General features: G+C 40.9%; 1 protein-coding gene across 11 annotated transcripts in view; it reads left to right on the forward strand.

The window, feature by feature from the left end:
* LRRC56 (leucine rich repeat containing 56) overlaps positions 1-17,002 on the forward strand; it is a 132,778-nt gene that overhangs the window by 99,373 nt on the left and 16,403 nt on the right. For all 11 annotated transcript variants that reach the window (XM_073347101.1, XM_073347098.1, XM_073347099.1 and 8 more), the window contains 2 exons: positions 11,873-11,969; positions 12,380-12,577. In XM_073347101.1, the coding sequence (XP_073203202.1) occupies positions 11,873-11,969; positions 12,380-12,577 (295 nt within the window). The remainder of the gene's footprint in view (positions 1-11,872; positions 11,970-12,379; positions 12,578-17,002) is intronic.

Consider the following 17,002-nt stretch of genomic DNA (forward strand, 5'->3'; position numbering starts at 1 on the left):
AAAAAAATCCAGAAAAAAAACCCACTTTTTGGTGAGAAAAACCAACACAATTCAGTTTGGGGTCAAACAAAATGATTTGTTTACCCCATCCCCCACGTTTTTTGTTTCATTTTTTCATTTCAGGTTGTTTTGGAATGTTTTTCACCACCACCCCCTTTTTTTATGTTTAGCTACATTTCTAAATGAACCACTGTGTTGAAACAAAACGTTTTGACCATTTTGAAACTAAACATTCCTAAATGGAAAGTCAAAAAGGCTTGTGACAAGGTATCCCCTGACTCTGAACTAGGGTGACCAGACAGCAAATGTGAAAAATCGGGACGGGGGTGGGGGGGCAATAAGAATATTGAAAAAGATCCTATATAAGAAAAAGATCCAAAAATCGGGACTGTCCCTATAAAATCGGGACATCTGTTCACCCTACTCTGAACTCTGGGGTACAGATGCATGAAAGACCCCCTAAGCTTATATTCTCCTCGCTTAGGTTAAAACTTCTCCAAGGCACAAATTTCTTTCCTTGTCCTTGAATGGTATATTGCTGCCACCACCAAGTGATTTACACAAAAATTCAGGGAAGGGTCACTTGGAATCCCTAACCCAAACAATATATCCCCCCAAGCCCCTTCACCCCCTTTCCTGGGGAAGCTTGAGACTAAAATACCAACCAGTTGCCTTAGCAACATGAGCTCCACCAGACCCTTTGTTCTTAGGACACTGAATTCAATCAGGTTCTTAAAAGAAGAACTTTTATTATAAAGAAAAAAGTAAAAGAATCACACCTGCAAAATCAGGATGGAAGGTAACTTTACAGGGTAATAAAAAGATTTAAAACACAGAGGATTCCCCTCTGGGCTCAGCTTCACAGTTACAAAAACAGGAATGAAACTACCTCTGTAGCATAGGGAAATTCACAAGCCAAAACAAGAGATAACCTAACACATTTCCTTGCCCTACTCACAGTTTCTGTGTTTTTAGATGGATTGTTTCAGGTATATGTTTCAGGAGATATTGTACCTGCTTGGCTTCTTCCATTCAGAGAGGAAACAACACACAGAACAGCAAACAAATCCTCCCCCCCCACACCTAGATTTGAAAGTATCTTCTTTCTTCATTGGTCCTTCTGGTCAGGTGCCAACTAGGTTATTTGAACTGCTTAACCCTTTCCAGGAAGGCAATCCAGTACCGCTGCCAAGGAGGGATTTTATGCTACCCTTCCCCCTATATTCATGACAACTTGTTTCAAAATGGCTGAAACAAATGGCTTTGCATTTTTTTTCTCTCCTGTGGCTGAAACTGTTGGCGCAATTCAATCTGAATTTGTGAATAGTTTAAGTGCACTAAAAAATGCAGTTACTAGCCCCCCAAAAAGTTTCACTCAGCATCAGTCCTTACTCAATCAAATCTCCCATTTGATAAATAATCTGGGGTTAGCGATATAGAAATAAATCCTCCTTACTGTGAAATTCACAAATACACAGGTGTAATAATTAGATGAAGTAAGGTTTCCATCTCTCTCTTTACATTATAGCCGAAGAGCGCAAGTGCCAGTCACAGCCTATTTATGTAGGATTTTTTGTTTGTTTGTTTGTTTCCAAAATTTTTGCATCTTGCAGAATTTTTTTAAATGTTCATTTTAAAGCAGTTAACATACATTGAAAGAAAATCATATCTATTAAAGAAAATTATCTCATTTTGTACCATCTGTACTCTAGCAATGGCTTCAATGGGAATTTTTCCTAACGTCTGGTCTACACTTAATATTTAGGTCAGTATAGCTATGTCAATCACGGATGTGAAAAATCTATGCCGACCTAGCCCTCAATGTAGACACAGATATGTCAGATGCAGTTGAATGCTTTAATCGTCCTAGATTTATTGTCATTTGGAAAGGTGGTGTTCCGGCTACCCTGACAGAAAAGTCCCTTCTAATGTGTCTAAACTACGAGATTATGGCTACAGTGGCATAGCTATGAAGGTATAGCCCCCGTAGTGTAGGTGCACCCATAGGTGCAAACTAATCCAGTTGGTTTACTTAAAAATTAACAGGAACATCAGTTTGGAAATCATTGTGCTGCTGCATTGGAGAATTATAGGGAGACATTAAAAATTCATGGAGGGCTTTACATTTTAGCATAGTATGAAACTGCTAGATTTAAACAATCTTGAAAATGAGAGTCTGTTCAGTCATTTTTAAATGGCTCAACATTTTCTGTCTGTTTTAATATCACACCCATCTCTGTGGCATCTAGGTATCTGGTCTCATAGCAATTTATTTTGGTTTTCTGAGAGAACATTTATTTCCAGCTTCCAACAGAACAGAAGTTGAATAGAAATCTAATGACTGGCATCTTTCTTCCTAATTTTTATATGTCCAGTTGTTCTGGTATTTTATTTTTTCCGATTTTTGTGTGTGTTAAAGTTGTTGGAACAAAATGAGGGTTTTTTTTTAAAACACCAGTGATCTGTCTCTACAATTGATATCATGCAATCAAGGCACTTTTACCAAAAATTCTTCCTACTTACTCACAATCAAAGCACTTTTACCAGATATTTTTCCTACTTACTGGTTTCAGAGTAGCAGCCGTGTTAGTCTGTATTTGCAAAAAGAAAAGGAGTACTTGTGGCACCTTGGAGACTAACAAATTTATTTGAACATAAGCTTTCGTGAGCTACAGCTCACTTCATCGGATGCATTCAGCTGTAGCTCACGAAAGCTTACGCTCAAATAAATTTGTTAGTCTCTAAGGTGCCACAAGTCCTCCTTTTCTTCCTACTTACTCTCTCCAGTATAGAAAGTTTCTGGGGTCTTGATTTTAAAGTGTCAAAACTGTATTAAAGCAAAGTGGAAGCACATCTCTCTTATCTTACCAAACCTCAAATCTGGGATAATGTGAAACAAAGACCCAAAATGAAAAATACAAAGACATTAACCATGCAGTAAATTGAAAATGCTGGGATGTATTCCTTTAGTGTAAATAACTCATTCTGTAACCTTAGCTTTATTAGTCTTTTTTTCCGTTGTACATAATTTTCAACAGTTAAAATGAGGGAATGCCAAATTTCTGTGCAGCATAGATAGCTTTGGGGCTAAAAGAGGAGACAGTTGAGATGCAGTTTTATTTATAGTGTATCTAAATTTTCCTCCATTTGAAAGTTCAGTTGCCAATTCAGAATATGTAATGCTGATGTCAAGATGGCGCATTGCATATTGGGGTGTACAGCCTTTATGGGCACAACTCCGTGGCAAAGGTAGGAGTAGAAACATAATGTAGAAAGAAGTTCCAGGGCTGTATTTGGTTTATGAGCCACATTTGAGCAAATCTGGCTATTTTTAAATTTGTGGAAACTCAGTTAAAGCTGTTAATATTTCATCATTAATACTCGGTTACCTGTTAAAAGACTACCACGGAGATAAAATGACAAGCAATTTTCAAGATCGAAAGGAAATTAACACAAAATTACATGTACCCCACCCACGCATACATATATTCCTGTGTTAGAGAATTTTTATTCTTCATTCCAGGTACATCAGCTTTCATCAAGCTAATTATTCTGCTCTGGGTTTTTTGACAGCAACTGAAAATGAGAACATTTTAAATTAAAGCTATGTTTCAGAGACTTCCCCTTCACAGTACATTATAACTTATTAAATTGAACAAAAACTCTTAGTTAATTAAAACACAATTATGACCCCTTACAAAACCAGTGTATTGATCAGCTCTCCTGATTTCATTTGAAACTACCTTGGTAGGTTCAGTTAATTCAGTTGAGCCTGATTTCATATAAAATGGGATTCTACTCTGATATGCTCTGAATTGGGAAACAAAATATTTGCAGATGGTGCTGCTAGTCTTATGTTGTGATTGCTACAGTGGATGCAATGGTGGCCTAAGAAACCATAATACATGAATATACCACCAAAATGAAGATAGACGTAGCCCTGAAACACAACTTGGAGGGGTTGGTTGTATCCTTACTGGCATCCTCCACTCCTATCTGCTTCAGCAGAGCAATCCTAGCCGAGTAAAAGATGCTCAGAGAGTTCACCCCTATGAAAGACAGACTCCTGGGGTGAAATATAGGCCCTGTTGAAGTTAATGGGAGTTATGCCATCGATTTCAATGAAACTGGGATTTCACCCATGGAGTGTCTCTAGCTGCCTTGTTCGTAGCAAATTTGTCTATGGATTAGCCCAACCATTCTTCCAGATTAAAGCTACCAATGTGCTTGCACGCACTCATCTTTGACTCCAACCCTGAACAGCAAACACTCAAGACAAGTAACTACCAGCAGCAGTGAGATTCAGAGGAGAAAAACAGTTTGAAGAGAAGATGTACAGTCATTACAGCTTCTGGGCCAGATCCTCAGCCTAAGACGTGAATAGGCTGGCTGCTTCAGCAATTGGAATCCCTGGTACTGTAGCCATCTATACACCTATCTGGCCCCAGGTTAGGGGACGTGTTGGGGAGAGGGGGTTTGGCCAGCGTGCACTCTTCTCCAGTGATCACAGGCTGCTGCAGCAACTCTTCAGGAGCTGTTGCTGTTGGCTGTAAATTAGAGCAACTCTGAGACTGGAGATGTAAAGGTGTCCCCAGTGCATAGGGTGCTAGACTGGGAGCCTGGAGACCAGGGTGCTGTTCCCAACTCTTCTACTGACTACTGTGTGTCTGGGCAAGTCATTTCCTTCTCAGTTCTTCAGTTTCTGCATCAATAAAATGGAGAATAATGATACTTTGAGCTCTATAGAAGAAAAGCGCTATACAGTGCTTTTGCCCCTACTCCAAATCTGAATGTTTAAACAAGAAAAACCCATAAAATATTTCTATTAGGAGAAAAACTGACTGTCATCAACACTTGGAAAATAAAGGTTTCCGTTAGTATGAAGGTTGCCTGAAAACCCTATAAAAAACATTCAGCAACAGACACTGGCCTGCAAAGATACCCACCAACTCCACCTTTTTCATTCACAGTGAAATGCGAGTCCGCATTTGTGTGTAAAAAAAAAATGGAAATAGAATTTCACATAACACACCTGTTATTAAACCCAAACCTTGTACAGATGCAGGCTTCCTATTCAACGCATGTGACTTGAGCACACTTGCGTTCCACTGATGTTTTCCACCTGTAAATTTAAAAATAGCTCGATGAAGCCTTATTCTCACTTAGTTTTCAGAGTCTGAGGATGATGTTGCAGAACAAGGTTAGGAACACTTGTCAAGAAAAGACTGCTCAATTCTGAAGGCGAAATGAGGATAAAATATTAGGCATTACAACAACGTAGCATTTCAGTGTAACAATAGGCTTTTGGCAACAAAAGTCTGGACCTTATTTGCCACTGCCTTGCACCAGGGCCAATCATTTGCACTAGTGCAAAGTGGGTACAAGATATTAACATATCAGAATGGGAACATTTTCCACCCACTGCATTCAAGTGTAGATGACTGTGCGAGGTGCAAGACAAAGATGAATCAGTATGCCCTAATTATATTAGCAAATATACAAAGTAAGTCTCCAATTGTGCCATCAGATCCACTTGGGTAGGTCTTTGCCCCTTCATGGAGCCCCTTTGGCTGCAAAGGGACACCACAGGGACATAAGGATATCCCCTTATCTGCTTGCTGAGTTGGGGGCTGTGTCACAGACTTAACAAAACGAGAAGTGCACACTGTTTTACAGTTTTGCGTCCTTTATAGCCATTTGAGAGAACAATGATACTGTTATGTAAACTTTCCATTTAAGCATATGTTATTGATTTAAGTAACATACAAACTTTAAACATTTTTGCTTCTGATGTTAGAATTACCCGTACAACCAAACCATTGTATACTGACATATGGACCAGATCACTGTTATCGTTACACTCCTTAATAAATCTGTCTTGATCTCTATAGATCAGTGAGGAGATTGTTTTTTCCTAAGCAGGAAGCCAGTAACTTGGTCATTATTTTAAAATCTGTATTTAATGGTGAAAGTTGGCTGATAGCTAGCATATTCATCTTTAGGATGGCCTTCTTTAGAAATGAAAAGAATAGCCTCTAAAATGAATTTGGAAGAATATTGCATGTTAGGATTCATTAAACAAAGATATACGTGTTTAGAAAATAGTTATTGTTTGCAAATTGAGTGGCTTAGATGCTTTGTGGTTTAGGGAATGATTCTGAATAACTTCCAAATTAAACAGTACAGTGTTCCCACTGATAGACATTTAGGACCAGATTCTGCTCAAGGCTGCATTTGTGTAAGTGAGGAGTAGCTCCGTTAACATCAGTGGAGCTTCTCCATACTTACGCTGGCAAAACCGAGAGCAGAATTTTGCTTTTAAAGTCTGGTCTCCATCCAGTAGGATTTTAGTTCAAGTGAACTAATCCCCAAAGAACCAGTCTGCTGGATTAAAAGAAGAACAAGTTTTTGTTTTTCAAAATGTCATTAGTTGTTGTAAACCAAACTTGTTTTTTCCCCTCATTTCAAAGAGTGATGAGCTGTCTGGAGAACTGGATTTCACAAAAGAAATCATGAATGGTTCTGTGCAAGTTGGAAGGATGTTGCAACACCCTGACAGGAATATAGTACTGCAGTGGTAGGAACTCACTGGACAAACTTATGTGGAGAAAATTGGAGCATAGTTTTCATACTGTTATCTTTGTTCATTTTCTTAAGCCAAAATAAATGTGAAGTGCAGCTTTAAGCTCTCATGAATAGAACTCTCCAGCATTCTTCATGGCCTGTGAACATGGCAACATAAGAGGCAGTGGCTGTGTGAGTACATATTGGTTTCTTAGCACATGTTCTTTCTATATTTTTGGATAATAAAGAGCATGTTTTGGAACTCTGTTCGCGTTCCTCACACACACAAGATGAGGCCTGTGTGTGAAATGATTGCTTCTGAAAGCTGCTGGTTTGGAAACCCCTGGAAACTGTAGTCCTTTGTTCATCAAGAGAATGTACAGCATGGGAAGTGGCAGCTTCTCACACATAGCCTTGGTAGTCTGGCTCAAAGCTGACCTGGAAAAAACACTTGCGGGAATGAGAGGGTAGTTTAATCTCTATGCCCCTTCATTCCTTAGCCTTTCTGGTAATTAACATGATTTGTGGTGATTGGGACACTTATCCACTAGGAACAGAAGTGTCTCTTATTATATGTGTTTGTGTGATTGGTGCCCCCTAGAGTGGAGTACTGATCATCATCCCAGGATCAGTTTTATACTGCACATGATCTTCTATCCAACTTACCTTCATCATTCATTAGTGCTGTGCCCTACATTTCTTACCTGCCACCTCTCCTAGCTGCCAGAAACGCCTCAGCCTTTTTGTGGAACTTCATCTCTACCCAGAAATCACTTATTAGTTAGATAATCCCTGCCCCACAGAGCTGATTTAAATGGTAAGCTCTTTGGGAGAGGAACTGTCTTGTTATCTGTTTGTCCAGAGCTCTGCACAATGGAGCCCTGGTCTCTGATTTCTGCCTTTTGATGCTACTGTAATATAAATAATAATAATTAACCTCACATAGTGGTATGAAGGATCATTTTGTATCTTCAACAATCTTCATAAACACTGTTTCCCTAAAAATTGTAATCTTTTCTGGGCTTCCTCACACAAAAAATATAATGGAAATGGATTTTCCTCCTAATTTCCATCATAAATTATGATTAGAATGTAAATCTCCTCTTTTTTATTTTTATTAGGGAGGCATCAGTTGTGGCTCTGTAGTTCAGGTTCAGTTGAGCGTTGCACTTAAATATATGAACATACACACAAAATGTGATCAATACATGTGCAATATTTCCCAAGACTCGCTAACCCCCTCAAACTTGTACATTCCAAATGAAGCAGAGCTGGTTCCAGATGAGGCACGCCCATCTTTTGGAATTTCTTAACTTTTCTTGCAAATGGCCAACAAAAATGTAGAAATACTTTCAGAAATGTAGGTACATGCAGTTGTCTTGTCTGGGCCAGCTTACTCTGAGTTCAACTGCTGTTTTACCTTGCAACCTTTTAGCAACAGCATTCTCAGTGGGAATTACTGTGCGTTAATTAATCTGGGAATTTTTTTGATGCTACAAGCGTGAACTTTTTTTGTTTTTTTTGTTTTGTTTTGTTTTCAGCTGTGATCCAAAGCTTTCCAAATGCTTCTTGTGTTAGTTCAGAAATAAAATATTTGCAGATGTGCCTTGCTGTAATAGGCAATCTGACTTGACATTGTTTTTTATAGAAGTAATATAAAAATACCCTGGGACAAATTTGGAGCTGTACCACTCAGGATTCTGGGCTGTTCCAATGGCTGGCACAGCCCACGGCATAAGTTAGAGGAGCCCCATTGCTGTCTCGACTTGCAGTAGCTTCTCTGAAGCCCAGGATAGACAAAGAACAAAGTGCTCTGGCCAGTCGCCCTCCTGGTCTAGAAGATTTGCTGGCATCCCTCTACACTGGATGCTGCATGGAAGGAGTGGCATTGGGTCACTTACTTTAATCCGATGCTGCCCTTCTGTATTTCCCAGGGCCCAGTTAGCTTTGCTTTGTGGCCCCCTTAGTAAAGCCGAGCACAGAATCAGGCCCACTGATATCAAGTTGTACATCTAATAAAACTAAGCTTCTCGAACTTTATTGTTATGCATTCTTTGGTTTGAGTTAATGGTCAGCTTTGCAGCTTTGGATACTCTCAGTCAAGTTTAGCCCCATATTTCGGCATTGTATAAATACGTTTTTATAAAACGCAAAACCAAGATAAAGGTTTTAATTGGGGTTTTTTAATGTCAAAGAAATCATTTTTGTAAATCAGCAACAGTAACAAAAATTGTCTTGCTTGTGTTTGCATCCCAAACATTGCAGCATTCCACATGTGCATGTGAGCCTGAGACGCAGGCTCTGATTCCTTTGTCATGCCAGTTCTAACTACGTTAGCTTTAAAGGAGTTGCTCGCAACAAGGGCTAGCCGGATCAGAATCAGTTCCAAAAACTATAAACAGAAGCAGAACTGATATATGTATTTTTATGATGTAGCATGAACTTTGACAAGTAAGTTTGCTCATAGGTAAGAACTTTAAAAAGTAATTTTTATTTTACAGTGCCCCCTTAAGGCTGTGTCCACACTAGGAAATACACAGCCCCTAGCTACCCCCTCCCTGTACCTTGAGAGGTTTTCAAACTTTTTGAACCAAGTCCCCCACTTTGAGTTATATTTTTGGGTTGTGTCCCCCCACAGCCCAGACAGACTGGGTGGCCTGCTGAGCGAGTCAGGGGGTGGAACTGGCGCTCCCTCCCTGAACCCTGCTGTGCGGAGCTGGCTCGAGCCCCGCCAGCCCTTGCGCCCCCAAAATAGAAGTAAAACTGTGCCTGTACCCAAGGATCTTCCCCCAATCCCCCCCGGCCCGGAACCCCGCGCTCCTGCACCCAGGCCCTGGTGTTTTTATAGCATGTTGAGGGGGGCCTCAGCAAGAAAAAGTTTGAGAACTTGTGGATTAATTAACACGTTTTAATTAACACAATGTAGCATCTCACATTTGTAAACAGGGGCAATTCATGTTTACAAATGTGAGAGCGGGTCATAATTAACTCTTCGGAAGGGACTGAGATTAAACTTGACCAGCTAACACACTTTTCAAACATGACTTGTCCTTGTACACACTACAGGCAAAATTATTATTAACCTGGATAATACTGCTGGAGTGGAGCTTTGTGAGGGTGCCGGGGTCTCCTGTGTAGAGTTCACTGCAGGATCATGGCTGTAACTATGAAGTGGTGGCAGTCACTCTAAAACAGTCATGTGTGAAAAATGCACGTAAATTAATATATTGTTTTGACTCAGCATTCGGAGGAACTCTTAGGAGGCAAACATAATACCAAAAGTTATGGTTTGAAAGATACACATTAAAAGAGAAAGTACAAGACACAAACAAATGTATTTTTTTTTTTGTTAAAATTTGGTAAAATATGAAGTTATGATTGTTTTCAGTCTTGTCTTTCACTGCAACATACGGAGAATTTAACAGAAATAATTTGCTTTCCGCTTTAATAGTGTGAAAATGTGAATATTCTGGGTAACCATTTTACATTTACCTGGGTCTGATGATATAAGGAAAAGGAGACTTTCACACCAAAATAACACCGCCCACATTTCTCAAAGGCTGATCAGCGTGTAAATGGGTCATGAAATGAGCAATGCATTTTCTTCATGTTAGTCATAACTAACAGGTCTGAGTTTATTGGTGTGTTGCTCAGGCAGTAAGCATTGCCATGCTTGGTGGCAGCTGCTTCATTTTTACTTTGTTTCTCCCCTCCACCCTTTGCTTTTATGATTATAAATTTCAGTAAATATTGCAGTTGGTGCATTCTTGCCTCAAGGATGCCTTGAAATCAGTTTGTTTTATTCAAAAGTATGTACAGTGGAAATATTCACTGGAGAGGCTATTTACAAATGCTGGGTGGTTGTGATGGCACATTGTGACCCTTTGGGTTCAGGGGCAAACCCTTCTGGATGAACAGACCTAAGCTGGCTCCTGGAAAGAAACCTAACAATTCTGCCTCTTCTGCAGGGTCTTATTCAGTACCAGCAGGATTTAAGCAAGTAAGTTTGTTCATCAGGTTAGCTTTATGATCCTGCCAGTTAAGGAATTGTATAACCTGCTGACATCAGCAGAGATTGGTCAGTGAGTCCACAGAAAGGACTGATAGTGGAGAAGAGTGATTCTTCTGTGTCTATTGTTTACTTTATCGTTGTTGCTGTGGCCCAGATTCTCAGCTGGTGTCAAACCACTCCAGTGAAGTCAAGGCATCTATGCCAATATACATGAGGCTCTGCCTTTAACAGCAGCAGTGACACAGTAAACAATAGAGACATAAAGGAATCACTTTTCTCTGCTATCACGGAAGCCACAGGCTTTGGACTGGAGAGTGCTCTGTGGTGGTTCTTAGGTTTTGTTGTTTGCTTTGTTCTATGAAGAATCTAAAATAAACACAATGTACTAGGAAGTGGGGAAAACTTTTTTCATTAATATTGAGAGGGTGCAGTGTTTTTTCTATGGTGGGAAAAGTCTGGGGTTGGATACCGTGGTCTCTTCTGGGTTTGTCAAGCCATTGTATCTCATTTACATTTGAATGATACGCACTTGTAGCTCAATGATATAGAAGATTGATGGTGCTAAAGACCTTGGGCTTGATTTGCCGCTATTTTTGTACTTTATGTAGCTATTTATGTCTGTGCAAAGTCAATGGGACAACTCGTGCACAAAGTTAAATGTGCTTAAGTGCTTTTCTGGATTAGGGCCATAATGCTCAGAACCTTGCAGAATCAATCCCTTACTCACCTGTTGCTAGGCCTACAAGGTGGACAGATGGAATGGGGTGGATTACCATTTTCTACTGATCCAAGCAATATTATTTGTTTATCACTTCCAGTGCAAGGAGAGGAAAGGTGCCACATAAACTGATAAAAGGCAAGAGCAGGGGGTTAAAATCAGATGTATTTATTTGGATTATGCTTATACAATATGTAGTGAAAACCACAGAAATAAATTCTTACAAAATTTGTAGCATTTATCTAATTTGCTTTGAATTATGGAAAAATCACCAAAGTATAAACTTTTGGCAGAATTTTAAATGGATTTCTTGAATTGGGAGCAGATACTGTTCCATGAGCCGTATTGTCACTGGAGATCAAAAGTGTATTTGGGAGAAAAGATTAGAATAAAATGTTCACTGTACAGCCTTAATCTCTTTCTTCATCTATGAGAGTTGCACTGTTTCTCTATGTTTCCTGCCTGTTAAGGATACAGGCTATGAGGAAACAATCAGATTTTCCAATGTGGGGGAAACAAAATGTCTTCTAAATTTCTTTTCCCATTTAAATCAGTGCTTGAATTGTTTCTCTTACAAGGGACCTTGGAAGCACGTTGTCCCATCTCCAAGTATTGTGGATGGCTCGTTGTGGGCTCACAGATTTAGATGGAATCTCTTCCTGCATCTCTTTGAAGGTAGGTAAAACTGGGTCATTTCAAATATGCTCCTACGGTCAATATCTTTAGTTAATATTTCTCTTTCTGTAATTGTACTGTCACTTTTTTTAAAGTTCTTAAAGGATTTTGATTGGGCACCTTGAGTTTGTATTTATTAATCTTTGAAGATGCTAAAGCAATTATTTTTTACTACAGCACTGTGGTCTGATCCTGAACACACTTACTTATTTCCATGATAGTCTCATTCACTTAAAATGGCATTAGCCATGATAGGAAACACTCTGCCCAAGCTAGTACCTGAGCACTCTAATTGATATTTCTAGCTCTTTGTAGTATGCAATTTCCTAAAGATTTGAAGTAAGTCAGTAAGTGGCTTAATGTAATTTGGGCAAGTCTGTGGTTTATATGTTCTGTTTACTTCTGTTGAGGAACTCTATATAGCCTATAACAATATTTCTGACCTGAGCCAAGTGAGCTTGCTGGATCATCTTGAGATTCTGGACCTGGAAGGAAACAATATTGAGGACATCAACCAGATTCAGTACCTGGGACTCTGCGGCAAACTGAATAGTCTCACAGTGGAGGGGAATCTTATTTGCCTTAAGCCAAACCCAGAGTCTTCAGAGGTAAGAACCTTGTTTAGATTTCTTGTGTTAAATTTTGCACATTTATCTTGAGTTGGTAAATCAGATATCCACAGAAATACTTCCGTTGTGGTGGTGGTGGTGGTGTTATAGTAGGTCTTTTCTTTCTCTCTTTTCTATTCTATCCCTCCTTTTCTATAGTTTTTTTTTCTTTAAACATGAACAGAGGGAAAAATAGAGGAAGTATTAGTATTAATTGACAAGGCCTTTTCCCTAATGGCTTCAGGGGAGTGTTGATATTAGTAGGAATCCCTTTCATAGTTAGGGTAAAATAAACTAGCAAGCAAATTGTTCTGACAAGAATAAACACTTCTCCCACATGCTAGTGGACATATTTGTGCAACATTAAATCTATTACCATCTGCTGCGAACCTGCCCAAGAGTTGCTAGAGTTTAATTTCTTCCTGCTTTCTAGCCAGCCCAAACTCCTTTCACTGCTCACCAGGGAGCATGGAGCAGGCTTTTAAGTTTTTTTTTTTTTTTTTTAAACCTCCATTACCTTTTAGCAAGAAAATAATATTTTCTCAGTCCCCATGTCAATCTTCGCAGTGGGCATTCCTCATTTCCATGGCCAGTGGGGCAGTCGAGATCTTTGCACTGAGCCTGGGCTTAGGACCAGCCCTCCAGAAGAACTTCCCAGAATTCTCTGCCTCCAAGCAGACTCTAGGGTACCCCTTGGAGTAGAGCTTTCAGAGGATTTTTGAAAGATTTTTAATTAACCATCTCTCAGGTTTCTTTATGGCTTTGAGGGTTTCTTCTCAAAACTGCTAAACTAAAAAAAAAAAAATTCTTGTGGCTTTCTGAGGAGGGTTTGAAGGACAGCACCTCTCCTCCACTCAGAAATGGCAGGGACAGCGGACTGCCTGCACCCAGCTCACAGTCGGCGTATGAGTGAGGTCCACACCAAGAGAATTGAGCAGGCCACAGGAACCCAGCTCCTAGACAGCGTGTGGGCAAGGTCCAGACCAAGAAGCATGAGCAGGCTGCAGTGAAACTGGCCCCCAGATGGCATATGGGTCAGACCCACACTGAGAGAGCTGGGCAGGCCACAATTAAACCAGCTTTCAGTTGGTATGTGGGCAAGATCCACATTGAGAGATATGAGCAGGCCACAGGGAAGCCTGGCTGAACATGTGGACAAGCTACACAAAGAGTCAGCTGAACGGGCCACGTTGAAGCTCCCTTTACTGAAGCCAAGCCAGAATTAGTGGCATGGAATGAGGGGGAAAATTTTCAAAGTCCCCTGCTTTACTGCTAGGCATAGGGCACCTATTCCCACAGCTTGCATTGCAGAGCACAGATCCTGCATGTCTCCCTAAGGTGTGAAGTAGAGCCAGTGGAGACAAATGATCCCACTGGTATCAGCTGCGCCTTGCAGGTAAAACAGATTGACCTGCAAGTTCTCAGCTGCTCTGAAAGGTGTCAGCTCTTGTAGCCTTTCTGGTACCAATGGGTTATTTGTCTCCATTGGTTCCCAGTTTTTATTGGAAATGAGGTCAAAGTCTTTCAGCCAAGACACCAGTTTGCATTTTGCCCTAGTTAAATAATATTTTTTTTAATCGCTTAATATGGCCCCACCCAAGTGGTCTGTATCCTCACATTAAGGGCCAGTTACCCTCAGCATTTCTTATGGATCCTTGCAGTGCCCAAGAGGCCTCTGGAAACCAGTTAAATTATCTCTGCTCTTTGGGGACTAAACTTCTCAAACATGAGAGATCATGTGGCTGTGTCAGATAACCCTGCTGCGGTGTGTAAAAACAGCAGCCTCTTGTGCTGGGATTTCAGAAGGGTGTCAGCAATACAGTGTAACAGCATTAGTCTGTCCATTTCTCCCTTTCCTCACCTCCCTCTTTTCATAGCTTTTGGGAGAAATCCAAAACGACCATTTTAAGTTTGAGACTGCATGGTTGTTTTCTCTCATTATTACTTTCATATGGGTGTAGTAGTAAAAAGCTGACATGCCAAACCCGTTGAAAAAAACACAGAAATTGGGTTTGTTTTTGGCTTTATTGGCTTGTGAGTTGCTTGTTGGCTAGTTTTTGGCTTGTTGCTTGTTTTAGCTTGTTGCTTCTTTTTTTTTTTAACGGCTCCGGCAAGCAGAGGAGGGGGGGCAAACAGGGGCAAAGGGAGGAGAGAGTCAGGGGTGCACAGCGGGCCCACCACAGTCCCAGACTGCACGCCAGGGGGATCTAGTCACATAGAGTGTTGGGGTTCTTAGGGATTGGCTTGTTTTGGCCTTGTTTTGAAATGGGATTAGCTTGATTTTTGGCTCATTGTGAAAGTCGAGTGCTTATTTACTGCGTGAAAGTTGGCAACAGTGGTAAAAAGCATATTCTCACCAATGCAGAAGAGCAAGGCAAAGCACCCAGAGTTAGCAACACACACACGTGATTATCTGTCCATCCATATTAGATCCTTCTCCTGTCTCTTAAATTTATGTGTTAATACAGGTTTATAAATAAAGCGAAATCACTTTAGATAAGCTATTACCAGCAGGACAGTGGGGTGGGAATAGGTATTGTTTCATATTCTCTGTGTATATATAAAGCCTGCTGCAGTTTCCACGATATGCATCTGAAGAAGTGAGCTGTAGCTCACGAAAGCTTATGCTCTAATAAATTGGTTAGTCTCTAAGGTGCCACAAGTCCTCCTTTTCTTTTTGTGTTAATACAGTGATTCTGGATCATTCTTATAATCTGTTTTGTGACTTCAAGGAATTTCAAGAGGAGAGGAGACCACCAAAATAAAACTTTAAAGTGGCATGTTAAAGTGAGGGACTCTTTCAAAAAGAAGTTATCAAACTTTTTCATAGCATAGATCAGGGTCTTAATAGAGAGATTGTCTTGTGGACATGCTCATCCTCTTTGCAGTCAAAATAACCATCTCTCCTCCCTTCGTGTTTGGATTGCATAACATCCGAGTGGCAACTACAGTAATTGTATACATGCAAAAATGATATTAGAAAAGTGCTGAATGTGATGTACAGTGCATGCATTTAACAAGTTAATTCCAGTTTTAGAGATGTTGATTCCAGCAATATGCCTTTTACTTAAAATGAGGACTACCCTTGGAACAGGTAATAGCTCTAAAACTGGACTCTTTAAATCTGGAAACTTTAAATCCTCGCACTGTAGCATCTTGAAACAATCAGCGGAGTCAGCATAATTCAATCAACCAGTTGTCAGGCGCATCAGCAAGCGCTCTGGAGACCACTGGTGGTTTGTGGATGACAATTTGGGAATCACTGTTTTAGAACATTAATCTGATAAATTGAATAAATGTATATTCTTTGAAAACTTTCTGTGTATGGAGAATAGTTATTCTGGGTTAAAACAAATGATCCACTATCATTTTCTTCAGATTGCTGTAATTGCAGGTCTTCAATTCTCAAGAGATAAACATGAGACAAACAAATTAGGTTAAATGTTAATTGTAGCACTAGTCTCCCGAGTTATTAGTGGTAGGCTAAAACCAAGATACAGTATATGTAATCAAGATGTTTTGGGAGATAGTGTATTTTCTAGGAATTGGAGCATTCCACATTGATGTTACAGAGGACCAGTAATGCATGAGGAAGACAGAAAACAAAGGGATGGTACTATGATTCCTCTGCAGGGCCTGCCTTAGGGCCGGGCAAATGGTGCCGCACCCAGGGCGCCATAACCAGGGGGGCACCACAAGGGGCTTGGGCCTCTCCTGGCTGGCTGTGGCTGGACTCCTCTCTTCTCCAGCCCCTTCCCCGGCTGGGCCAGCAGGCTTCTCCCTGACCCCGCCCCGACCCCCTAGCCCCTCCCTTCCTCGCTCCTCAGCCGGCCAGTTCTGCCCCAGCCCCGGGGAGCCCAGAGTGGCACGGACGGGGCCAGTTACTGGCAGCGCGGCCCACCACTCGCTGCCGCTGAGCCGAGTCCCTCCCAGCCTTTGGCCCTGTGCTGCTTGGGGGCTGGTGGGGGCTGGCCGGGCTGGGGCCAGGAGGAGCAAAACTTCCATGTGAGAGAGGGGAGGGGAGACTTTAAGTGACATGCGCTGAGTGTCTCTCAAACTTCCCTAACACACACACACAGACTCTCACTCCCCAACACACACACTATCTCTCACATAATCCCCCAACACACAGTCACACACACACGGTCTCTCTCACACACAGACTGGCTCTTACAGTCCCCCAACACAGATTGTCACACACACACACAGAATCTCACACTCCCCAACACACACTCTGGCACACAATCCCCCAACACGTAGTCTCACACACACACACACACACTGGCTCTCTCTCTGTCTCTCTTTCACACACTAGCTCTCTCACACACACACACACACTTGTATTACTGTTGTTGTTATTACTGCTTGGTACTTCCTGTCAAAATGCTCATGATGAGCAAGGAGTGGCTAGGGGCTGCAGGAGGG

This window comes from Lepidochelys kempii, chromosome 6, assembly GCF_965140265.1.
Source record: "Lepidochelys kempii isolate rLepKem1 chromosome 6, rLepKem1.hap2, whole genome shotgun sequence".
Taxonomy (NCBI): Eukaryota; Metazoa; Chordata; order Testudines; family Cheloniidae; genus Lepidochelys; species Lepidochelys kempii.